Source organism: Diadema antillarum, unplaced genomic scaffold, assembly GCF_040938485.1.
Source record: "Diadema antillarum isolate AM-2024a unplaced genomic scaffold, OU_Dant_1.0 seq00002208_RagTag, whole genome shotgun sequence".
NCBI lineage: Eukaryota > Metazoa > Echinodermata > Echinoidea > Diadematoida > Diadematidae > Diadema > Diadema antillarum.
In genome coordinates this window covers 1-27,763 of record NW_027272842.1, presented here as the reverse complement: position 1 = coordinate 27,763, position 27,763 = coordinate 1, and the positions used below count along the sequence as shown (strand labels likewise).

Sequence of the window (27,763 nt, the reverse complement as noted above, 5' to 3'; positions counted from 1 at the left end):
GACTACTACTGGTAGTTTAACTTCCCCTAAGCGCCGGCCGACGGGCCAGGCCACGGCCGGGACGCTCCCGCTTGCTTGCTGCGGCCGGAGTAGCCGCTCACTTTGTGAGCGAGCTGGGCCTGTTCTTCTAATCTACTTACTAGACAGTTACAACTTACAATGTCAATCATGTAGAATACAGTATATCCTTTCTAACGTTAAACTATATGGGGGCATACCAGACATACCACTCTGTATTTCCCAGGCGATGGTTTCCGTGAGGTCTATTCTCGGGCTTGGTGCCATGTTCATACGCTCTTGCACTGGCAGCGGGGGAGATGCAGCTGGTTCATATCGGTAAGGTACAGCAGCCCCACGGTAACGTTCTGGTTCATCGGCTGCCTCTCCCTCCCCATCTTCCCCTTCAACTTCATGTGCCTCCTCTTCTTCTCCGCTATCGTCAGAGCTGCAGTCTTCATCATCATCATCAATGTCGAAGTTTACCCATATAGGGGAAGACATTATGCTCGATGTACCAGGTATCTGTGCAAGCTAACTTAGTGATAATGTACGTGGTAATGCGTACGTCGACAGTCAGTGGGTCGACCGGGAGCGCACATCCCGCGGGGCCCGGGCCCGGGCCTGGCCGGGCTAGCTATCGTGTACGCGCGTGTACCAAGCTAGTAATCTGAGTGCTTGTGCTGAGCGGCGTCTGCTAACTGAGCACAACTCCGTGCTTATACGTCATCAATCGGTTCAGGGGTGTTGGTCACGTGACTATCTTTTTCGCAAAAGCTGCAACGGGGTCCTCCAAAAATGTGATATTTGGGGGAGTTTCTAGAAGCGATAAAAACCGGAACGACACTGACAACCTATTTACATTGATAATCATGACATATATTTTACATTTCTTTTGCATATTAAAACATTTTGCAAGCATTTTATTAGGTCTTTAATACATCTGCACCACAGTGAACAAAGCACACACTGGTATTGACTGACACGTTTGAATATTAAATAGATAATTGCCATGAGATGGAACATACAAAATATTCTAGGAAATGGGGTTTAAATGCTATTGATGGGCTTGTAGCACTTTCCATTTGTAAAGTTCTGAGGTAAGAACTATTCCATACATCCTAAACAACACAAGTCATCGTCTGTGCTACAACATGGCTAAGTCACTACAAAAAATACTACACATCAACGAGGGCATTAGTAAGAATTAAAGCTGAGGTTCCATGTATGACATCTTCATCAATGATAGTTCTGAGATTCTGGTGTTGAGGAGGTGGTAAGTGTTACACACAAACAAACCTATGTTTGGACTTGGGATTGCCATCACCACCCTCTTGGCCTGGTACTCCTTGCCCGACTTGGTCCTTACAGTAGCCCTGGTTCTATCCTCCACCTGCTCTACCCTGACGACCGCATCACCCAGGACGATTCTCTCCTTGCCAACGCTCTCCTCCAGCCTGTCTGCAAGCTGCCTGAACCCACCCTGCCGAGGAGACATACACCGCGTTAACAATTTACACAGAACTTCAACAGTTAACAATTTACACAGAGCTTCAACAGCCTGTCCACCAGCTGTCTGAACTCATCCTGCCATGGAGACATACACCGTGTTAACAATTTACACAGAACTTCAACAGCCTGTCTGCCAGCTGTCTGAACTCCTCCTGCCATGGAGACATACACTGTGTTAACAATTTACACAGAGCTTCAACAGCCTGTCTACCAGCTGTCTGAACTCCTCCTGCCATGGAGACATACACCGTGTTAACAATTTACACAGAGCTTCAACAGCCTGTCCACCAGCTGTCTGAACTCATCCTGCCAAGGAGACATACACCGTGTTAACAATTTACACAGAGCTTCAACAGCCTGTCTACCAGCTGTCTGAACTCCTCCTGCCATGGAGACATACACTGTGTTAACAATTTACAAAGAACTTCAACAGCCTGTCCACCAGCTGTCTGAACCCATCCTGCCAAGGAGACATACACCGTGTTAACAATTTACACAGAGCTTCAACAGTTAACAATTTACACAGAGCTTCAACAGCCTGTCCACCAGCTGTCTGAAATCATCCTGCCAAGGAGACATACACCGTGTTAACAATTTACACAGAGCTTCAACAGCCTGTCCACCAGCTGTCTGAACTCATCCTGCCAAGGAGACATACACTGTGTTAACAATTCACACAGGACTTCAACAGCCTGTCAGCCAGCTGTCTGAAATCATCCTGCCACGGAGACATACACCGTGTTATCAATTTACACAGAACTTCAACAGCCTGTGCGCCAGCTGTCTGAACCCACCCTGCTGTGGAGATATATAGAATCGACAGCGAATTATTTTCCTCGCGAACATTCAGGAATATTTCCGAATATTCGCAAATCGCACATTCGCGAATATTCGGGAATATTCGGAAATGATTGGCCCTTGATATCCGAAGTGAAACATAGTACATAGGGCATTGCAACGCGCATGAATTTACGATGAATATGCGCGCAATGCGCAAAAATGTGCAAACATTCGCGAATATGTGGAAAATAATTTGTTGTCGGTATTGTACACCGTGTTATCAGTTTACACGGGACTTCAACAGCCTGTCTACCATCTGTCTGAACTCCTCCTGCCATGGAGACATACACCGTGTTAACAATTGACACAAAACTTCAACAGCCTGTCCGCCAGCTGTCTGAACTCATCCTGCTGCGGAGACATACACCGTGTTAACAATTTACACGGAACTTCAACAGCCTGTGCGCCAACTGTCTGAACCCATCCTGCCAAGGAGACATACACCTTGTCAACAATTTACACAGAACTTCAACAGCCTGTGCGCCAACTGTCTGAACCCACCCTGCTGTGGAGATATACAGTACCAACAGCGAATTATTTTCCACGCGAACATTCGGGAATATTTCCGAATATTCGCAAATCGCACATTCGCGAATATTCAGGAATATTCGGAAATAATTGGCGCTTGATATCTGAAGTGAAATATAGTACATAGGGCATTGCAACGAGCGAATATTCGCAAATATTCACGAATTTACGATGCATATGCGCGCAATGCGCAAACATTAGCGAATATGTGGAAAATAATTTGTTGTCGGTACTGTACACCGTGTTAGCAATTTACACAGGACTTCAACAGCCTGTCCACCAGCTGTCTGAACCCATCCTGCCAAAGAGACGTACACCGTGTCGACAATTTACACAGAACTTCAACAGCCTGTCCGCAAGTTGTCTGAACCCATCTTGCCAAGGAGACATACACTGTGTTAACAATTTACAAAGAACTTCAACAGCCTGTCTACCAGCTGTCTGAAATCATCCTGCCAAGGAGACATACACTGTGTTAACAATTTACACAGAACTTCAACAGCCTGTCCAAAAGTTGTCTGAACTCATCCTGCCATGGAGATATACAGTACCGACAGCGAATTATTTTCCAAGCGATCATTCGGGAATATTCGGAGATGATTGGCGCTTGATATCTGAAGTGAAATATAGTACATAAGGCATTGCAACGCGCAAAAATTTACGATGCATATGCACGCAATGCGCAAAAATGCGCAAACATTCCCGAATATGTGGAAACTAATTCGTTGTCGGTACTGTACACCGTGTTATCAGTTTACACGGGACTTCAACAGCCTGTCTACCAGCTGTCTGAACTCCTCCTGCCATGGAGACATACACCGTGTTAACAATTTACAAAGAACTTCAACAGCCTGTCCGCAAGTTGTCTGAACCCATCCTGCCATGGAGATATTCATCATGTTAAATAAAGGCCGTTAGCATGGGTATTCATGGATGGCTGCCCATCGGGATGCATTTGAAAAACACAAATAGCACCAGTCAGTGAATATATGCATTGAAGTGTACGCTCATTGGTAACAGTCTACTTCAATCGAGATATTTCGACTGTGTGTGTATTTATCAGTGATAAGGCTGTACACTATTCATTAAAGGGATTCTCAAATATATCTGTACCTGGCCAACCTTACCGCTCTATGAATGCCCACATTACCAGGTCTTTAGTTATTTACTCAGGCCTTCAACACACAGCAGATACACCCCGGTAAAATGTGTTTTGAGTAAAATAAAAATGTATGAATTTACACAGAAGTTGCACTGTTGCGCAGGCACATAATATACCAGATGACATCAGTTTTCATGAGATATTTTCCAATATACTCCATGCTGTTCATTTTTTTTTTAAATTTCAAGTTCATCACCATTTTTATTATCATTACTATTCTCATTTTTATCACTACTACTATCATCATCATCAGCATCATCAGTATCAATTTTGATACAGGACAGTGGACTCCCATCATAACAAAGTCCTCGGGACCAGCGGTTTCTTTCCTTATATCGAAATTTCGTTTTCACCGAACAAATAAACAATAAAAAACACAGAGCAGATCATGATGCGGCCTGAATTTTTCTTCATTGTAACAAGAATTTTGTTATAACCGTGTTCGTTATAACAAGCGAGTGCACTGTAGTCAACATGCCTGGTGCCCAGGACTTTGCAAAGACGTGAGTATACTGTATACGCCGAATATTTCGCAAGGTTTTTATTTTCGCGAATTTCGCCAGTCAAGTGCCTTCCCAAAATTGAAGACACAATATTGATTCTGATCCCGATGTGAATGTGACGTACGCATATACATTTCTCTGTTCAGCATAGGACTCCACGATCGCCAATTTAATCACTCGCGAAATTGTCGGGAATCCCCGATTCGCAAAAATTTAGACTCACAAAATATATGGCGTATACAGTACCTTGAGTTGCAGGTCCATGCGGCCGGTTCCCTCTCCTCCGATGTGCCTCTCCCAGCTGCCACAGGAGTGGATGACAGACAGGTACTCCGTCATGGACAGCTTGCTGGGTGCCATGCCACAAAACGTGCCCACCATTGTAGCTGCCATATCCTTGGCACCTGGCATATATACACAACGTATGTCACCAAGAGGTCAAAGGTCAGATAAGTGACCTATCATCATCATCATCATGACCTGATAGTGTGGGCAAACACTGCTTTTACTGACTTTTACACTTTTCCAATTTTTCAAGTGAAATTGAAAGTTGACCCATTTTACTTAAAAACAGCCTAGAACAAAATCTGGAAGAAACCTGGCCGCCATTTACATGTACCTACATATATGAAGTAACTGGTTTAAAGTTTCAGCAAAGTAAGGCATATACATGAATTCCAAGAGGGCTAGTAAAAAAGTATGACAGGAGCATGCATAATAAGCCACAAAATTTTGGAGCAGATGCTAGGTATATGCTTAGAGTTCAGTGTTAAATTGTGATCCTTGTAATTTACATCTCATATCTTCCATGTTTTATGAAGTAAAAGTCTCATTGAGGTACTCAAAACTATTTCTTGCTTCTAATGCTATTCCAAAATAACACTTTGGTCAACACGAAGACAGTTTCATTTCACTCATTCAAACTTCTTCCTCTCCCCCAAATGAAAAGAGAAGAGAAAACAAAAACAAAAACAAAACACTATTTACAGGACTCAAACACTTGTCTGTCACCACATAATACAGAAATCATCAATATTGTCCTGCTATTGTGTTTTCTAGCCTTTTTGTACGAATAGCACCAGTGTGCTTAGAAATAACAGTACAATGCGCCATATGAATGCAATTATCATAATCATTATCATTATTATTATCATCATTATTATTATTTATACGTACCACCACAAAAGATAACACACTCACCTTGCATCCAGAGAAATTTGTTCATGAAATCCTCAACCGTCTGGTTGTCCCACTCTGCACATTCCTCTGTGGATTTTGCCTTCCCTATCTGTGCAGCAAGCTTGTCCATCTGAAATATGGAAATATTTTGCTATACACTAATGTTTCTTAATTCATGACAATTTTACATCGATGTATGGCAATTTGTCACTCAGTTGCAATAAAAACAACTTGAAGTAATAATTTCATGGATATGAACAAACTTTTTGCTCTTCTTCCATCCCGACTTCTGGTGGTATTTGGCTTCTGAGGAAAGTTTTTACTTAAAGGACAAGTTCACCTTCATAAACATAAGGATTGAGAGAATGTAGCAATATTAGTAGAACATATCATTGAAAGTTTGAGGAAAATCAGACAATCCGTTCAAAAGTTATGATTTTTTGAAGTTTTTGTGCAGTACCCGCTGGATGAGAAGACTACTGCAGTGTATGAATAACTTAGATGTCACATGCGTACAACAATATAAGGAAAATATAAAGAGAATTTCACAAAATTCCATCTTTTGAAAAAAGTACACATTCCCCTGACTCGTTACCGATACATGTTATGGGTAATATTATTCCCCCTGCCCTTAGAAAGAGGCAAGTCAATTGCTCTTTTATTATGCGAAAAAAGTGAAAATATGCTGAATTTTCTTTTATATTTTCTTTATACTGTTGTACGCATATGACTCACAAGCTGTAGTAGTCTCCTCATCCAGCGGTTCCAACACAAAAATTTAAAAAATTCATAACTTTTGCATCGATTGTCCAATTTTCCTCAAACTTTCACTGATGTGTTCTACTAATATTGTTGCATTTTCTCAATCCTTATGTTTATGAAGGTGAACTTGTCCTTTAAATGCCCCCCCCCCAAAAAAAAAGATTTTTATGCACTAAATGCCAAACAGAAAGAGTTATGTGACAACAATCTGAAACAGTCCTTGTACATATACTAATTAAAACTGAAATTTTGAATTTTCATATTTCAATCCCTAAAAGGTCAAACAGCTAGTACATTGGTTAATCATCAACTAGTAAGCAATTTTCCCTATTCTAATCTGTTGTAGGTCCTATAGCTAAAGTCCTGTTTGAAGAGATTGAAGTTGGGTTCCATATTGACTTATTAGCCTACAGGAAGAAGTACAACTTAAGTGACCTTCTCAACTGATAATACCATGCAAGCAATGGTCATGGTACTCTATTTCTTGTAACCCAACTTTAAAATGATGAGATTACACCATGCTTGATTATTACCTAAACCAAACAGGTTGTGTTTTGGCCAGCATGGGTTTGTTTGTTTGTCTGTCTGTTTGCAAAATAATTCAAAAAGTCATGGACGGATTTGGATGAAACTTACAAGAAAAGTTGGTAATGACACAAGGTACAAATGACTCAATTTTGGTAGTGACATGGGAATGTGTATGAACTTTTGAAAGATTTTTAATATCAATGGGTCAATAAACTTGGGAGTTTTAGGAGTCGTGGGAGGTCTGCATATCATGCAAAAGTGCATGCTCTGCTCAAGGCACTGCGCAGCATACAAGAAGCTGATGGGGGTAAACACAGGGCTTCCTTTGGGAAAATGAACAATTTTCAGCGTGCGTGTATGGGCGGAAATGGGCTACTTGGTGGAGGTCTGCACTCTCTGAGTGCTTTTCTAGTTCAATCTGTAACATCATTACAATCATCACCTTCTTGAAGTATCTGAGTAGGTCTACGAGGGCAGTATAAGGCAGAGGAGGGATGGATCCTGAGTACGTCTTCACTTTCCCGTCAGGCAGCTGCCAATGTTTCGTGCCCTTGTCAAAATGCTCATACGTCTCCAAGCCGAACTCCTTGAGTAAACCCAGCATAATCGGCTGAGCACTGATCAGACAGTGAAATTGGCAACAGAGGGAGAGAGAGAGAGAGATGTTTTACGACCACAGTCAAACCTGAACACATTAATCTTATACCACATAATTTTATTACAAAACCAAGTATCCTGGCAAAAACGGGCAGCTTTATCTTGCATATGACGATCACCAGTTTTCTTGATTGGATATTAGAAGTCAATTATGCAATGTCAGAAATCCCTCATAGACAAAGATTTATGACTAATTGACCAAAGGAATATTTAATATTTTATCATAATTCAGATCAGCCAATGTCTTCTTTGTTGGACAGAATTTGACTCCAAAGCAAAATAGTATGGCTTCTGAAAATGATGCTTTTATTATTTTTTGTGTGGAACCGTTACCTTAAATTTATTTCAGAAGAGCTAAGATGAGAGCTTTGAATGGCATTGCTTGTATTTCATTCTTATGATCTATGTAATCTGACTTCTTGCTGTAAAAAAGAAAAAGTATAGTTCTAGTTGAAGATGGCAGTGAACTAAAAAAACAAACAAAAACAAAACAGAAAACTACTGTACACTGAATGAACAAATAACATCATATTTGGGCAAAGTCCAAGAGGGTAGTGTAGTGATTCTCAATTGACAATTTCATAATTGACCACTCACATGGTAAAGGTTCTCTTTTTTTTTATTAGTACCTATACTAGTTACAAGTAAGTCACCTTGACGAAAAAATAAATAAAACCAATGAGTGGGAGCACGTGTACCCTACAGATATGACGTAGTTTCATTCAATTTCAGTTCATCTTATTTCTGCACTTGTACAAAAGAAATCAGTATGACAAAATCAAAAATATTCCCATGAAAATATATACGAGGGTACTCATAAGGAACAGATAATTACATGAATAGTATACAAACATATAATTCATGGTATATCTTACAGTGTACAGGTGGAGGAGACTGTTATCGATAAGCAATTTGCTTGACTTGGATAATGGCCTCTGGGCATATTGGTTCGTTACAGTTCTCCCTATTTTTAACTGAAGGAACAAAACACATACACACAGAAAGAAATAACATCAACTTCTGAGTATTTCAAGGTCATTTGACATGAGGAGGACAAAACAAGGGGAATATAACAAGAAAGAATCAAAATTAAAGGGATCATATAATTCTGGTTGAGACCTTATTTCAGATTTCTAACATTTTTTGGTGAGATAAATAATGAGAAACCTTTTATGAAATATGAAAGAGCATGTAATTTTATGTGGAATTCAACATTTATTTGATGAAAATTAGTTTTGATATGGCTGAGATATCCAAAAATGAGTGATTCTATTAAAGTGTGGGACCCACACTTTATTACGATCGCTTTGTTTTACTCTGTTTTTGGATGTTTCAGTCATTCCAAGCCCAATTTTCATTAAGTAAACTTTGAATTTCTCTTAAACTGGTACGCTCTGTTCTATATCATAAGTGTTTTTTGCTATCTCGCAAAAAGTTAAAAGCCCAATTCTCATCTCCACCAATACTGTACCAGCCCTTTAAAGGACAAGAAAGAGGATACAATCACACACAAAGAAAGTAGTGATGACAATTAATAAATAAAATGGTTTAGAGTCTTTGGATATTGTCTGCGTTGACCTAGTGTGAGGATTACGAACACAGTGGTTGAACCTTGATGCAGAAGACATATGAGCAAAAAGCACATAGTATGTCTATTGATGTGATCTCTTTATTCACACTTGTTACAGCTGGAGAGTCTCAGGAAATCATTTGCTGTGCTCTCGGGTAAAAGTAATGATTAAAGTAGTTTGTATATGGCTGTCTGGTGCTCCAATATGCAACACAGCTGCTAAAATTGTATGTGGTATAGTCATTGGTCACCAGTCTACAGTGAAGTGCTTTCCTCTGACCAAAGAATGATTGTTTTAACAATCAGTTGCAGCAACAATTCTAGTGTGCCTTTTTGATGTGCATTACAAATAGTATAACGAGTATACAGGGGACATAATATGTAACACATATCTGGGATACTACAGTACTATGGCAAATACTTGCCTTGTCACAGATTATTCAAAGTCATAGCTATTTACTCTGATCCCATTCATATACCACATGCTACTACTACGTTTTGTAGTACAAAGAAAGAGAAGATATCCAGTAGACGCATAATAGTGAGGATATGATTACGTGACAATACAAGCCATTGAACTACCCTAAGTCTCGTTCCATTCAACACCAAATTCTAGGATTTAACTCCTTCCGATGACAAAAAATAAATAAATAAATGTCGTACCATTTAATTCTTTTTATTAGTAAAAGCCCCAAAATGCCAAGTGACTGATGTAGAAGACTGACAAAAATTATTCAGTTTTGATATGAAGTTTCAAAAGGTGACAAATTATCCTGTATTTCTTGACCTGGGCTGTTGGATTTGACTTTTAAAATTAAAAGACTTGACATGACATGAAATTTTGCCCATGACATGCCCTCAAGCTGTCAACACATCCCATATTCAGCTTTCTAACAGATTAGCACAGATGGCATAAAAATGCCATTCAATGAATAAAGATTAGGTATAATCCTACTCATCCATATTACATCACAAAATCCAACTAATCCTAATCGCATCACATCCCCTAAAGTGGAAGTCTGTTATCCTTGAATGCTTCTGGGGTTTCTTCCTCATGTCACAGTGAGTTGTTTTTGGTGTGTTTTGTTCTCATTGTTTTTCGGGAGAGGATTAACTGAATGCTGAATGCTCTAGCTATAGGCAAGTTAAAATTGCACACACAGCACAGGCAAGGGGGAAAAAAAAGCTATTTGAGGGAAGCGGTCTTACCTGCCAACCCTGGACACGCCGATGTCAAAATAATCCTTTCCATTGGGACTCCGAAGCTCAACTGTCTTCATGACTCCACATACCTGATCTGAAATTACAAACACAGAAACAAACATAACACAAATTTACTCAAGGCAATGTGCCTCTCCGTACACATAAAAATATGCAAATGCAGTGTATATACTTTCAATTCACTCTAACATTTTGTCAATGAAATGATTATTTCATTAACGAAATAGGCCATGCGCTCTATCATTGTCCATGGTTTAAACCATGGTTTCAATTGTACCTCCTTACAATGAATTCGGGCCCTACAGGGTTCGCATTTTCTTTTAATATGTATTTTCCAAGGAACGGTGTGACCCTAATAATACAAAATGTATTGCACCGTCTTTGTACAGTGCTCTGTTAAACTACAGTGTAGGCTACTTAGTACCACAACACACTGAAATCACACAGACTTGTGGCCTACCAGGTCAAGAACTTTGTAAATATTTACATCTAAACCAGCTTTATACAACTGAGAAAACATTTCCCCTTGGTCTGCTAAACACAAGGTCCCTGACAAGGATTCTTCAGGCACTCATGATATTGTTTCTATTAATCAAATCAGAGCAGGTGATCACTGCCTCATATCTTATTTATCTTTAATGTTTCAGATGAATTCAGGTAACATGACTTGAGGATGGCAAGCCAAGTATACTGTATTTACTATCTACGGCAAAAACATCGTCCCAATGCATATCAAAGTTGGGGTTTCTCATAGATTATGATATCAGTGGACACTTGCTATCTCAGCCAATCAGTATAAAGCAAATATTAACCCGTTAGAGACAGACTGATTTTGCTACAACATGCATTTCCCATAGACACCTGCCTGAGTATACTCGAGACTTGACCTCAACGGGTCAAGACTTGTGTTTGATTATCACCAGCTGCAGCTACATTGTTACAACTCATGAATGCTGCCGACAATTGTATCTTTGGAGTGTGAATGACCCCTGACCATTCTGTCACTTAACCGCACTAAATTGGAACTTTTACTTTGAAGTCTATTGAGGTCTACACACAAGTATATTTCCCTTTTTTTTCATATCATATTTCATCCTATCATTGCAGCCAAATACCAGTAGTCAACTTGGAACTGGGTGATTTTTTTTCCTCAACCTACAATGTGCATGGTTCTCTGGTAAAAAATATCCTCTGAACATCAGAGTCCAACTCTATTTGTTTTTGGGTGTGAAAGGGTATTGTTTGGCATGCAGTGATTACAGAGTATTGTCTCAGTACAAATACTACATGGGGAATTAGTGTATGGAGTGAAGAGTATGTCCAGGGAGTGATCCAGTTGATGTACCAGATGCAAGCAGGGTCATATACGCAGGGTACAAAGTGTAACTTCACGCAAGGCAAGTTCACGTTTGTCACATGATTATGAAATTGTGTGCTGAAAGCCTACATGTCACATAACCAACAGGACTGGTGGTATGTGGGGCAATGACCACAAATACTCTTCAAGCCAGTTGTATTGCTATATATGTGTTTGAAAAATCTGACAAAGCAATTCCACATTGTCATATTTGTATTTGCTGATTAACATATATATCATATAAATATGAATATAATGTACATGTACAAAAATATAATAAAGCTTAAGTGTTCTTTTGGATCAGGTAATGCTTCACATCTTATTTTTAAACAGACACTTGATTCTCATAATATAACTCAGAGTGGAGTATGCCTGCATGAGGTGAATGAATTCATCCATAAAGAAAGGGAAAATTAATGAACGAATTTCATGAAGGCACCTAGAAATGAGAGGAGCCATTCTTTATCAGCCTGACATACCTTTATATACCTCAGAACTATAATACCAATGATATATAATCATGCTGTCATACTTAAAAGTGATATGTTTACTGTGCAAAGTCTGCTTAGCTTAATGATCAATACTGCATGAATAATGGTAGTCATTTGAGGAACTTTTTTTAAAATAGGGGGACTTATCCCAAATACAACAATGTCTTCTTTTTCACAAAGAAAGCCACAGAAACTTTTCTTTTTTTTCTTTGCTTGCACAGTGCTGATAACTGAGTCATTATATACCGCATTACTGGTCTCTCTTCAAATTACACATAAACTACCATAGGGCACCATGCTGAATTATTCCCACAGGCAGGGCTGGCAACCTTGTACACAGCACTGCACTATTCTGTGGCACAATATCTTAAATGGAAAACAGTATTTTACCTATCCTGCAATAGATGTATGTAGTTAAATACAATTGGGGCAAATTAGTATTACCCATGAAACCAGCAGTATTCTTGGCATTAGAAATAAATAAATTAATAAATAAAACTCTGCAAAAACACAAGAGTTGGCATATCTGTACAGGAAAGCACATTTGATGCTAAAGACACCAGTCGAATACCTCCTGAAGGTAAAACCCAGTTTAAGTTTAAAGGGATGGTACAGTTTCGATTGAGATGGGGCTTGAGGTTTCGAATACAATGTTTTTTGATGGTGTTTTTTTTTAGATAATAAGGAAGATATGAAAGAGCATACAATTCTAAGAGGAATTCAAAGTTCATTTGATGAAAATTGGTTTTGAATTGGCTGAGATATCCAAAACAAAGCGATCATAACAAATGGTGGGATCCACTTTTTATCAGGATCATTAAAATTGTTTTACTTTGTTTTTGGATACATCAGCTATTTTAAAACTGATTTTTATCAAATAAACTTTGAATTCCTCTTGGAATTGTATGTTTTTTAACATTTCATAAAGTGGTTTCTAAGTATCTTGCAAAAAAGTTAAAAGCTGAATTCTCATCTAAACCAATCCGATACCATCTCTTTAATGAGTGAGTGAATCTCTTAGGGGCTCATGGAGATAACAACAGATTACACAATGTCTCTCACATGTTAAATACAGTCAGGATAGCCCATGATACTAAATCTGTGATTAGTTTAATCTAGTTCAGGCAAAGTATGCTGCGTGTATCGTCTTCTAGAGGTAAAATCCTGCAAATATAATACTGGTACATGAAGTAGAAGACAGTACAGTGAAACCCCGTTATAACGAGTTCGGTTATAACGAGGAACCGCTTATAACAAGGTGATCGCGTCGGTCCCGTCTTCCTTTACGTGTAAACCTATGGCAGAACGAACTGGTTATAACGAGTTCAGTTATAACGACATTCCGCTTATAACGAGGACAATTTCGGTGCATCATGATAAAGAAAAACATAAGCAATTTGATCAGATATAACGAGGTTCCATTTCTTGACTTGCCGCTTTCAAGCACGCGACAAACGAAACATTGAAAACAGAATTCACGCTATCCATATCTCTTTCCCGTTTACGGAGTACCGTTCCTTCTATGTTTTCTTCTCACCCACGCGTTTAGTAAGACACAGGAATATCTTCCGATGTTCAGACTAAGTTATTGAATATTATCATTTCATTTTCTTTTTTCGCCAGATACGCGTGCGTGAGAGAGAGGGGGGAAAATCGCATTCAAAAACTTTTCATGTAGCGACACTTGTGACCTAAAATGGACACATGGAATGCGTGTTTAACTCATAATTATATCATTTCCATTTTTCATTCCAAATGACACGTGTTTTGCAGGTTAGTAAATATGAGTATGTATGATTAAAGCCAAAATAATTAATGAAATCATCGCGATCCCGCCGGGTGACAGCATAGCATAAAAATGATTGAATAACGCATGTTAATCTACTCAAGTCGGTGTTCAGAAAAAGAAACAAACGCATTGAACAGTTTGAATAGATCTGGGTTTGTTCATTATCATTTAACAAATGATAATGTACATTTTTTATATGAATGTGTATGATTAAAGCCGAAATAACTAATGAATCAACGCGATCCCGTCAGGTGACAAGAGCGTAAAAATAGTTGAATAACGCACGTTAATCTGCTTGAGTCGGCCTTCAGAAAAAGTATGCGTTAATCTACTTGAGTCGGCCTTCAGAAAAAGTATGCGTTAATCTACTTGAGTCGGCCTTCAGAAAAAGAAACAAACGCAGTCAACGGTTTGAATAGATTTGGGTTTGTTCATTATCATTCAATACTGCATTTCACAATGGAAAATTTTCTTTCTTTCAGAATGCACTACGAGGTACAGATTTGCGTGAAAAGGATCACAACCTTCTAAATTTCTTTTTCCAGACCGGATGTCGAAAACACGAAGAGATTTTCTTCGGAAGAAAATAAAGAACGCATTTTTAATCCCTTCGGGCGCAACGATAATACATTGAACAAGATTAGAGCCTAAATGATTCATGAAATCATCGCATTCCTGCTCCGAACCAACAGCGTAAAATACATCGAAAGTTACGGTAAACAACGCATGTATGTTACTCTATTTGCGCTGGTGTTTAGAAAAACTTAACAAACGCATTTTATACAATCTGTTTTTGTTCATTAATCATTTTACGCTGTTTTTCCACAAACGAAAAAATATATTTTCAGAATGGGTCAATACAAGAGGAAGAGATAGGTGTAAAAAGAATCACAAATATAATATAGGCCTACTTGTCAAGAACATACCATAATGTGAACTATTATGCGAAGAGATTTTCAGGAGAAAAATAAAGAATTAAGGCATTTTCAACCCCTACTTTTTTCTGTCTTTTTTGTATCAATTCACAAATAAATTCCCTTTATTCTCTCAATGATAATGATCCATAACTGTGTAATAACGCAAAGGATTTCTTAAATTTGATTGATGGATATATGACGTCGTGCTTATGTTTTTCTCTGTTTTTGATGCGAACAGTTATAACGAGGTACTAGTTATAATAGACAGGGCAGAGCCAGGCAAAAACTGCCTTTTTTTCCAGTCAAGGTTTTCTCACTTGATTCTGGTACTTTAGACCATACTTAACAAAATAAGCTTCTGCGCCATCTTGAAATCTGTCCCGAATCCAAGATGGCCGCCAAATATCCAAAATGGCCGCCAGAGGACCTAAAAAGTGCCTTCTGTTGTTAAGATTTGTCTAGGGATGGGTTTTTTTTACTCTATTTGATGATAAATGGTAAGAGGAATAAGATTCAGTGGATTAAATTTAAAATCAGTTTCTTTTTTATTGCGAAAATTCAACATGGCCGCCAGACGCAGCTCCCGAAATTAATAAATGTCATAATAACCGGAGGGCCAAACCCTAAAAACTTGCTTACTTAACAAGTGAGTTCCACTCTCTCTACAAACTAAGTAGACCATGCTTATTTTCAAATGTTTATTGTAACAAACAACATTCCACTGGTCTACCTCAAAAAATTTGTTGCGAAAGCCTCCAAATCCAAAATGGCGTCCAAGATGGCCGCCATATTTACTGAATTTGCTATTTGAAAGATAGAATTTGATAGAAACATCAGATTTCAACAAATGTGATGTCATATGAAAGAGAATAAAATTTCCTACAAGTTGATACCATTTTTGTGGGAGATTGTGATCACTGGATTGAGATTTTAAGGAAAAATACTCATTTTTTGATATTTTTCTGAAAAAAGGAAAATCGTGAAAATGCTTGATTCAGCATAAATCCGAAAAAGACTGAAGGATTATTTTGAAACATTTTAAAGAATTTTGTTTAACATATAGTTAATATTTGGAGAAAATTAGGGGTCAGTACCATATGAGGTTCAGGAGTTATAATGTCTCAAACTTGAAAACTCACTATGTAAAAATTTCCACTTTAGCTGTGACAAGACCTTGTTGGTTGTAAAGAGAGTCTGCACGTGCCAAGACTACTACACGCACCACTGGCACTGACGCTTGTAGCAGTGCCAGTGGTGCGTGTAGTAGTCTTGGTGCGCGCAGACTTTTTTGACAAACAAGAGTTTGTGCCTGCAAACTAACTTATCATACCAAGTGGTAGCTCAGGTGACGCCGATCGCTATCATTTCAAAGTAGATTGTTCTGGAGCAGATGAGATGAAGCAAAAAAATGTCTTTCTAAGGTAGAAGCTTGAAACAACCATGCTATAGAAAGTTTGACACAAAATTTGGATCAATCACTCAAAAACTTCAAGATTGCAGGCCATCAAAGCTGACATAGTTTATTGCGCCAAATTAAGTGTATTATTTTAATTTTGGTACAATTTTGTCTGTTGTGCTATCTATTTGTAGTTTTTATATATTTTGAACATTGTAGTGCTATTTCAAACCGTCATGGGTTTTTATGGAGATATTTTTAAAACCAGTGATATTCTACTCCGAAAAAGAAAAAAAAAATCGAGTGGAAGTTTCATTTTTGAAGGAGTTAATAACGGAAATCAGTAAATTTAAAGTAAAATTGGAGTGAATTTTGAGTGAAAATTTTCATTTTCACTCATTTTAGAGTGACCTTAGGGATCACTCGTCACTCTTTGAGTGATCCCTGAGATCACTCTAAAAGGAATGAAAATGAACATTTCCACTCTCCAGTGATCCTGATATCTAAAATGTGAAAGCATCTACCAATGGCATTAGTTCAATTCAATTTTGACACTATAACCCACATGAAATCAGCCTAAAACGATGTAAGAAAAATCTATTCACAGTGAATACACTTTCAGCATGCTTATTTGTAAATTCAATTCAATTCCGTTCAATTCAATGTTTTATTTCATTTTTTTAAAAGAACATATAAACATCACTTCTTCTTTTTTGGTAACAGAAAATCAGGTGCTCAAAACTATGTACTCTCTAAAAAAATCGAGTGAAAATATTCACTCCTAAAAGAGTGAATACAAAAAAGAGTGAATTTGGAGTGAAATTGGAGTGAATTTTGAGTGAAAATGTTCATTTTCACTCATTTTAGAGTGACCTCAGGGATCACTCCAAAATCTTCGAGTGATCCCTGAGGTCACTCCAAAATGAGTGAAAATGAACATTTTCACTCAACATTCACTCCAATTTCACTCTAAATTCACTCTTTTTTGTATTCACTCTTTTAAGAATGAATATTTTCACTCGATTTTTTTTAGAGAGTAGGATGAAAAGAATACAATAATTGTAGCACCTTACAATCATTACAGATTTTCATAAAACTCGAGTGATTTGAAGTAAGTAAACATTGTGGATAATTCGAAAAATGGAGGGACCCACTAAAAAGACAAGTCTTGTAGAATGTGGGCCCCTCAGAAATGTGAATATACAGCATGAATAATCATTCTGGACAGTGTTATTTGAACAATATACTGAAAAGTAATTTCGCACAACACATTTAAAAGCAACTTTGAGAAATTGCCGCCATGTCGGATTTTTCGGGGGGGGGGGGGGGTGCTCGGATCAGAAGGGCTTTCAAGGACATGTACGGATCAGATATTATTACACATATGCCATCATCATTCACGTTTCTACAACAGCAGAGTAACATACAAGTGCAAAAGCATATCTTTGATACAGAAGCATTTCTTTTTTAAATCAAAGATCGGGCCTTACCCAAATATTAGAATGAGCTCCACCCCCCCCCCCCCCAAAAAAAAAAAAAAACCCTCAATATGGTTTAAACAAGGACATTATGATAGACAGCAATACAAGAAATTCTAAAAACATATCAAATTATTAATCAAGATTTGACTCTGACGCAACACACTAAAGGTATCGTTTACCATTGGAAGAGATATCACATTCGATTTATATGTGCAGGTTAGTTGTATCACAAAGCATTCTACCATGTAAAAATATATACATATATATATATATATACATATATAATGAAGCCTAAAACATACGGAGATATCACCATTTCTTTTCAAGAAACCATAACATTGATAACTGTTGACAGCTTAGTATAAAAAACTAGAAATGTCGCTACGGCGACTGGTATGCCTCCGCCATAATGCATGGTTCTCCTAATAGGTCTATAGTACAATGTCTTGACAATGTGTGATGACAGTTTCACACAATTGGCAAAATATTAAAATGACAGGTTTGCCACAAATCAATGTCTTGACAATGTGTGATGACAGTTTCATTGGCAAAATATTAAAATGACCGGTTTGCCACAAATGTGCTGAATGTTCACTTTCCTAGAACTAGGTTCAATTGGATGAATGATCAAAACGTCAGAGTGCAGGTATTTGGGGAACTGATGATTTTTACTTGACTTTTGACCCTTTTATGAGTTTATGCATTGAGTAATTTTCAAGGTATTGAGAAAAAGTATAATTTCAGTATCAAATGGTAAAATAGCATTATCTAAACCTGGCCTTTGATCTTTGACCTCACAGTTCCAAAGAGAATCACTGTCAGGTAGAACATGCATAAATATGTAAGTTTCATGATGATACCTTGAGTTACTTTCGAGATATGGAGGAAAAAGTGCAATTAAGCACTTTCACTTGACCTTTTGACTTTTGACCTTTTGGCAAAAACTTCCCACAGAATATATATTTGGTAATACATGCATACATCAAGTTAAAAAAACAAACCTTCAGGCATTGCATAAATATAAGTAGTGATATTTTGAGGAGTTGACCTTGACCTTTGACACCCCCGACCTTTGACCCATGACCCCCAACTTTCCTAGATAATCACTGCCCATTGGTACAAAGATACCTTAAACCATTTGCGAGATATGGAGAAAAACATGAAATTTCAACCTTTTTTTCAAAAAAATAACCTGTGACCTTTGACCCCATGACCCTAAAATCCAAACAAAGTATTATCCCCCAGGATATACCCTCATACCAAGTTTGATGTAAAACCACCACACGGTTCTTGAGATATCGACAAAAACAAAATGGGACGGACGTCCGGACGTACGTACGGACGGACGGTCGGATGACCCGAAAACATAATGCCTCCAGCCACTTCGTTGGCGGAGGCATAAAAACATATCAGAACAATCTACTTTGAAATAATAACGATCAGCGTCACCTGAGCTACCACTTGGTATGAAAAGTTAGTTTGCAGGCACAAACTCTTGTTTGTCAAAAAAGTCTGCGCGCACCAAGACTACTACACGCACCACTGGCATTGCTGCAAGCGTCAGTGCCAGTGGTGCGTGTAGTAGTCTTAGCGCGTGCAGACTCGCTTTATGACCAACAAGGTCTTGTCACAGCTAAAGTGGAAATTTTTACATAGTGAGTTTTCAAGTTTGAGACATTATAACTCCTGAACCGCAAATGGTACTTACCCCTAATTTTCTCCAAATATTAATTATATGTTAAACAAAATTCTTAAGAATGTTTCAAGATAATCCTTCAGTCTTTTTCTGATTTATAATGAATCAAGCATTTTCATGATTTTCCTTTTTTCAGAAAAACTATCAAAAAATGAGTGTTTTTCCTTTATATCTCAATTCAGTTATCACAATCGCCCACAAAAATGGTATCAACTTGTAGGAAATTTTATTCTCTTTCATATGACATCACATTTGTTGAAATCTGATGTTTCTATCAAATTCTATCTTTCAAATAGCAAATTCAGTAAGTATAGCGGCCATCTTGGACGCCATTTTGGATTTGGAGGCTTTCGCAACAAATTTTTTGAGGTAGACCAGTGGAATGTTGTTTGTTACAATAAACATTTGAAAATAAGCATGGTCTACTTAATTTGTAGAGAGAGTGGAACTCATTTGTTAAGTAAGCAAGTTTTTAGGGTTTGGCCCTCCGGTTATCATGACATTTATTAATTTCGGGAGCTGCGTCTGGCGGCCATATTGGATTTTCGCAATAAAAAAGAAACTGATTTTAATTTCAATTCACTGAATCTTATTCCTCTTACCATTTATCATCAAATAGAGTTTTAAAAAACCCATCCCCAGACAAATCTTAACAACAGAAGGCACTTTTTAGGTCCTCTGGCGGCCATTTTGGATATTTGGCGGCCATCTTGGATTTGGAACAGATTTCAAGATGGCGCAGAAGCTTATTTTGTTAAGTATGGTCTAAAGTACCAGAATCAAGTGAGAAAACCTTGACTGGAAAAAAAGGCAGTTTTTGCCTGGCTCTGCCCTGTCTATAACGAGGTAATATCGCCGGTCCCAGGGACCTCAATATAACGGGGTTTTACTGTAGTAGCAATAACTTCAATAGAAGAAATACAGTAGAAGGATAATAGTAGTACAATGCAGTAGTAGTAACAGAAGTTGCAGCAGTAGTAATATTAGTACAAACTGTAGTAGCAGAAGTAGAAGTAGTATTTAGAAGTACCAAAAATAGTAGAAGTAGTTGTAATAATCAAAGTAGTTGTGATAGTATTAGTAGTAGTAGTAGTCTTTGTAGTAGTAGTAGTAATAGTAGAAGTAGTAGTAGTATAGATTAGTAGAAATAGTAACAGTAGTAGTAGCAGTAGTTGTAATAGTAGTCAAAAAGGAGACAGACATAGTTTAGAAGCAGTAGTAGTAGTAGTAGGAGTAGTAATAGTAGTAGTGGTGGTAACTGAAGAAGTACAGTAGTAGAAAGAAGAATCTGCAGGAGTAGTTACTGGAAAGTAATAGTACATGTATTAGTAGTGCTAAAAGTAAAAATAATTTCTGGCATCGTGGCAGTAACTTATGGCAGTAGTCACATATTGTTTTCTTCTCACTTGGGCCGATCTATCATTGAAAAGTGTATAGGTACATAAAGGGATAGGTAATAAATGTTTTAGGGTGAGTCTACTGAGCTACAATAGCATTCATTACAATTCAGCCCATTTCCCTTGCACATGTACATACTTCATGTACATACTGCACTCATATAAATCTACCTGGCCACCAGCCACTCTACATATATAAAGCTCTGACTTTATCTGGTACCTCCACACTGTCTTCATGTTGTTTTGTCTAATAATTATCAGTTTATCTTATATTTTATCTAATGACCATGGTGTCTAGCACTAATGAAGCTAATTGCTTTTTTCTTCCGATTTCCATATCAGGGTGATGGTTGTTGGTCCCTGATTTGTAAGTTTATTAGGTATGCAATCTCAAAACTATTTGGCCTTACAGGCATTTTGTCTCCATTTGATTTGGTCTATGTACTGGCCAGTCTGCAGGCTGGTCGGCCCAAGGGCATTTGTCTGTGAATCATTAGGTTCTACATTTCGGATGGTCTGGGCAGTTTCATCACCATTTATCTCACTCAATTTTCTGTCTAATGACACCTTGGTTTTCAAGTTATCACATCTCTTTCTGTTATTCCACCTGCTTATTTCCACGGCCAACAATCATCATTCCCATCTTTCCCCACTGGTATAATGATTTTTTAACTACAAACCGAAATAATAGTACTTAAAAAAAAAAGACAGGATGTTGATGGATTACTTTAAAATCACATAGAATGCAAATTAGCCTGTATGGAGTAGTATCATTTGATTGAATTTGATTCAAAACACACACTCACACTCACATGCATACACACACACACACACACAAAATAACGAAACCATAGTAAGGTGGATTCCTTCTTGGACTAAAGCAACTTTTTTTGTTGAGTCAAACTTTCCTTTCATTGCTCTTGCTTTGAATATAAACATTTCACTGGGCCACTGTTTACTATTCTGTATACCCATAATTTTACTGCAGATTTTTTTTTTTTGTTATTATCAAATTGGCAGCTCTGAATTTCATATCTTACATTGATGTAAAAAGGCTACATGAAACCAGATAAAATAATTAAATGTATACATTTAAATCTTGATTTTATAGTCATGAATTTTGCAATTAAGAGCTAATATTCTGCCACTTAAAAACACACATAATGACACGAACAATAAATGGTTCAAATGAAAGAGAATGTTGTACTCGATCTTAAGAAACACCGACAATGAATGGCAAACAGTTAAGATAAAAAGATAAAAAAGCACAGAACAACAAAAATTAGCTTTCTGAGACTAGATGGGTAAAAGGGACAGTATAGTTTTGGTTTAGGTGGGGCTTCAGGTTCCAATGTTTTAGTAAGATAATGAGAAACCTCTTATGAAATACAAAAGAGCATACAATGCTTAGAGGGATTCAAATTTATATGATGAAAATTGGTTTTGGCATGGCCGAGACATCCAAAAACAAAAGTGGTCCTAATAAAAGGTAGGACCCACCTTTTATTAGGACCCCTCAGTTTTACTTCAGTTTTTATGATATCCCAGCCACTTTAAAATCCATTTTTGTCAAATAAACTTTGAATTCCCCTTAGAATTGTATGTTTTTAAACTTATTTCAAGGTGGTTTCTAATCATCTCGTATAAAGTTGATATCTGAATCCCCATCTCAGCCAAAGCTATACCATCCCTTTAAAACTGAAGCCCAAAGAAGATTAACCTGATGCTTCAATGACAAGGAGCTTGAGGTTGCTTCTTTCCTTGAGTAGCTTGTGTGCTGATATGAGGCCCGCCACGCCACCTCCGACGATGATTACATCATACAGATCTCCCATCTTGGATCACTTCTTCCGTGATAATCTAAAATCCTGTAACAACCAAAAATAAGTCAAAAAGACTTGGCTTATCAATTGATAAAATGACATTGAATACCTCAAAGGCAAGGGTGGTGCTGAAGAAATCATAATTATTTAAGTGATAAAGTTATACATATGTTTTTTTAAAATTGAAAATAATGAAGTAGGGGATAATTTTTCATCAAGACTACAGACATGGTCACAAAAGAAGACATATCATATGTAAATTTGTTTACTTTTGAATAATATTATGATTTTATGATGATGGTATATAGTAAAGCTAGGTTTTGATTTCTTATTTTCCTTTACATCACTTTACACTACAATATACTGAGTAACTTTCGTTTGAATTATTGCAAAATACATGGAATATCTGCAATATATTTGGGATTGTTACAAAATCTTCACACTATTCTGGGTTCTATAAATTCTGTTGAACTCAATTTAAACATTTCTGCATCATTGAGCAATATTTTGATTATAAAACAAAACTGAGGCCATTGCTCCAAGATAATCCAATCAACAGTCCTTGCAATTCTGCAAACTTTTAGGAGCACTGCCAACATTTGTTCTTGAGAAGAAGACAGGGCTGTGTAGATGAGGTTCTGTGAAGTCAAATGACGTGTTGCCTGAGGGACAAAAACAAATCATGTGTATTCTATTAAAGCGCATTGCTCTAGCACATGGTACGCGTATCGCATACTCGCCTAGCAACCCGCCAATCAACCACTTGGACAAGTACAGGAGAGAAAAGCATTCAATTGTTTATAGCTACTGGTGTCTACAAAACATCTAGCCAGGGTGCATAGATGATTAGATAAATATGCAAATATAGGCCCTATAGAAATATAAAAAAGTAAATAAATGGAATACACATACAAGGTATATACACTAGCTTCAAAAATAGGAATAAATGTGTAAACAACAAACTGCAACATTTTCATGAATTATCAAAGGGATGAATGAATTCAGATATTAATTAATTCAAAGGACATTTCACCGAAATAAAAGACTCATATTAAAGTAATCCCGGCGCGGGGAGCTGTAACCAGTATTAGTAACGTGTTGGGGTCGCTGCTGTGGTTAATATTAAAGTAGAGACCTTACGGCTTTAAACATATTGATCTGGATCTGGATAGTTATGATGCAAGGCCACTTTTGGGTATAAATCCATCAGTTCTTGTGTGGACCAGTGAGTGGATGTACATTTCATGGCATTGCATGGCCATCACACTATCACACAAACATATAAAATGTCATATATTAATATATTGGCCAATTTTATACATTGGTGTTTGTTTAACGTTCGAGCTATAACACGAGTAGGCTATGCTCGATCAGCCTCCAGTCACATTCCTCAACTTGGTTATTGCCACAGCACAGCCATCTGAGCTTAGATAGATCAGAGACGGTGTAGTAAAATGTAACAATTACCAACATGGCGTCACCAGTAGTTCTACGTGTATTTTACCACTGTAATACCAGAGACTACCACCACCGTATGTTACCGGTACTCATCACATCCTAAGCCTTCACCCTCTCGCCTCACCATGATGATCAACATGCCCGGCAACGGCAACAGGAGCGGTGAATGTAGGCCTAGACTATATCTGCAGTTTCATAACGAGTTGATTGTCGTGATGTGCATGCGCATGCTGCACCACATTGATCAAGCTTTCAAAGAAAAAAACTCACCGCTATCTTCTTGTTTTGACGAGAATAACCTAGCACTCTGGGATGGTGGTGCCAAACCTCAGTCCCAGAGCCCACAGTTGCAGTATTTTTACCGAGAGAAAAGGGTACCAAGCGCAAGCCAAGCCTCGCCGCTAGCCTGGTGGGAGAGCTGCCCGCACGGTATGGGACGGTAATTCGGATGAGGATTAGGAGTGCGGCTTCTAGCGATTCGCGACTTCTGCACTCCCACCTTTCAATGCTTGGCTCCTCCCCATCGTTAAGTGTAGTCTTAAAAACACAGTCCTCTGCTAGACGAAGAGGAATTGATGTCTCAATATTAGGTCTTAAAACTCTCATTCGTGACTACCAATTATCTTTATGTGCATTTTTTATGTTCGAACGGAGTTGCCATCCTCTTCGAATCTCTATTATTGTGACAGGGTTAAAAAGTGTGATTTTAGGTTTTACATAGAGATTAGTTTTCAACACTAGCACCTAACGATTTATTTTTCCCTTGACACTCCCACTACTCATTACATGAATACACCTGCTGAATACTTCATATCGACGATAGTTGTCAAGCAATGTCTCCCTCTACTGTTGAGAGCGTGCGGTGTTCACTGATCACCGCACATTCAGAGACTGGGTGAATGACGTGTTGTATTGTGCAGCTGATATGTATCTTTTTCCAGTTCTTCTTCTTTCTTGTTCTTGTTCTTGTTCTTTTTGTTCTTCTTGTTGTTCTTGTTCGTATTCTTGTTCTTCTATCTTCTTCTTTTACTTTTAAACATACTGGTACTATTTTGTACAATAAGTAAGTGTAATAGTATTGTCACAAAGATTTCGTGGGGGGGGGGGGGAAGTACACACAAATTATTGTGATTGCTTTACGAAGTCAAATTTCATTTCAGAAGGAAATGAAAAGGCATGCAAAAAAAAAAATCCATTCTCAGCTTATAGGCCTTATAAAAAGTGAAGCGCAAGTCATGAGTTCAAGGGGTTGTAGAAGTCGCTATTGTACTCATCTTTGGAAATTTGGTAACTTCTACTAATATTTTTAAGATTGCCAGAAAGTTGATGATAATAATCCATCAATTAGGTAGAAGGCTTCAAACCCTCATTTTCTGTATCTGCATAACAATATGACTTTATACAATCATATTAAGACACTAATTCATGTATGATTATATTAATTGTTTTATTTTTCATTTATTTATTCAATCACAAGAGTTCTCTATTCAAACATTTAATTTCTGTTGGCGTAGAGACTGGGATTGATATATACGAGTCTAACGACAGGCCAAGTACTGTACAAATCAGCGGCCACACACAGAGATTGAAATGAAACAACATCATAAATATGAAAGTGAGTGAAAGCAACATTACTAGGAGAACACATCAGTGAAATTATGAGGAAAATCAAAAATTGATTCAGAAGTTATGAATTTTCAAAGTTTTGGTGCCGTCATCACTGGATGAAGGAGATTACTTTAGGACCTACATTATTTTTCATGATGCCATTTTAGACAGCAATGTAAAGAAAACTTGAAGAAAATTCAACATGATTTCACTTTTCTAGCATTTAAGAGCACTTGACTTACCTCTTTCAGAAAGCAGGGGGAATATCAACCCTTTAACAACTGAAGATTCTGTACATAATGGCCTATTGCTCCCTACTAGAAGGTAGAGCAATATTGCTTTCATTTTGACAACTTTTAAATCATGCAAAATAGCTCACAACATGTTTATTTTTGTCTAACTATAAAGTTACGTTAATTAGAACCCCCATTAAGACTTTATCCATGTAAAGACCTGTGTGTCACATAAGTAATTTTGACATGCTTTTGTTGACTTTGACCTCTTTCAAATTACATAATTATATATTCTATATGAAAACAATAAAATGTAAAGAACAAAATCATAAAAGGTGGACGGGCGGTTTCGGACGTTTTAGGGAGTTAGTAATAACACGGACGGTTTTGGGCGATTCAGTTACTAATAGGTTAATATCCTTTTTATGTCAGTTCCAAGTTAATGGAATGTGTATATATTTTATCAAATATTAAATTTTGTAGAATTCTTATAATATAAGGAGGAGAAAAATAGTGTAGTCCAAAATGACGTCATGAAGTGTAATAGTCTCCTATCCAGTAATGACGGCACCGAAACTTTAACAATTCATAACATTTAAATCGATCGTCCAATTTTCCTCAAACTTCCTCAGATATGTGTTTCGCCAATAAAACTGCTTTCACTCAATCCGTATTATATTTGTACTTTGGTTTCATTCAATTTTTCCACAGATTATTTATCAAAATCTCTGCTAACTACACTCTTATATCATCTAATCCTCCTAGAAGTGTTATCTGATTGAACTAAAAAATATGTCGTCAAAAACAAAACAAAACAAAACAATGGATGACTGAAAAGTTATTGAAGTTAAGAGAACGCTTATGCAGTTAAAGAGATAGTACAGTATTGGTGGAGATGAGAATTGGGCTTTTAACTTTTGCGAGATACCACTAAGAGAACACTTATGAAATAGAGCATACCACTCTAAGAGGTATTCAAACTATAATCAAAGTTTATTTGATGAAAATCGGGTTTGGAATGACTAAAACATCCAAAAACATCCAAAAGTAAAAGAAAGCGATCGTAATAAAAGGTGGGTCCCACACTTTATTAGAATCGCATATCTCAGCCACTTCAAAACCAATTTTTATCAAATAAACGTTGAATTCCTCATGGAATTACATGCTCTTTCATATTCCATAAGAGGCTTCTTATTATCTCACCAAAAAAAAAAATGTTAAAAACCTATTTGGTCTCAACCAAAACTATACGATCCCTGTAATGCTGAATACTGGAAGATACGCAGTCATAAAAAGTCATTGCTCATTACTGATACATTTTGATAGTCAATTCTCAAAATAATCTTAAGTAAACATTAGACTTGTTGGTAACAAATAGTCATGATTTATGAATGCATTTTTAGCACATAATGATTATAATGTGTGGATATTCTTTAGATATGACTGTAGAAATCAGAAAGAAACTTCAACATCAAAACAATGAAACTGATACAGTGCTTGTTACACAGCTTTAATAGGTCAACATGTTATGCTCCCATACATAACATTTAGTGCAAACAGAAGTTTGGGTCTCACTATTCAGCAGAATAACACCTTAGAGGGTAGGTCTACATCCGGGGTCTACACAAACCCCTTCCATCATTCTCTTTCAGAAAAAA

At 37.3% G+C, this 27,763-nt stretch overlaps 1 protein-coding gene across 1 annotated transcript in view; it reads right to left on the bottom strand.

Moving 5' to 3' along the window:
- The window catches only part of LOC139714252 (amine oxidase [flavin-containing] A-like), a 35,011-nt gene extending 10,402 nt beyond the window's left edge, over positions 1-24,609 (bottom strand). The window contains exons 1-7 of the mRNA XM_071625966.1: positions 24,535-24,609; positions 22,704-22,851; positions 10,448-10,535; positions 7,454-7,628; positions 5,743-5,851; positions 4,789-4,946; positions 1,297-1,480 (exon numbers count right to left, since the gene is read on the bottom strand). Coding sequence (XP_071482067.1) covers positions 1,297-1,480; positions 4,789-4,946; positions 5,743-5,851; positions 7,454-7,628; positions 10,448-10,535; positions 22,704-22,818 — 829 coding nt within the window. The 5' untranslated portion in view covers positions 22,819-22,851; positions 24,535-24,609. The remainder of the gene's footprint in view (positions 1-1,296; positions 1,481-4,788; positions 4,947-5,742; positions 5,852-7,453; positions 7,629-10,447; positions 10,536-22,703; positions 22,852-24,534) is intronic.
- Positions 24,610-27,763: the final 3,154 nt, after the last annotated feature.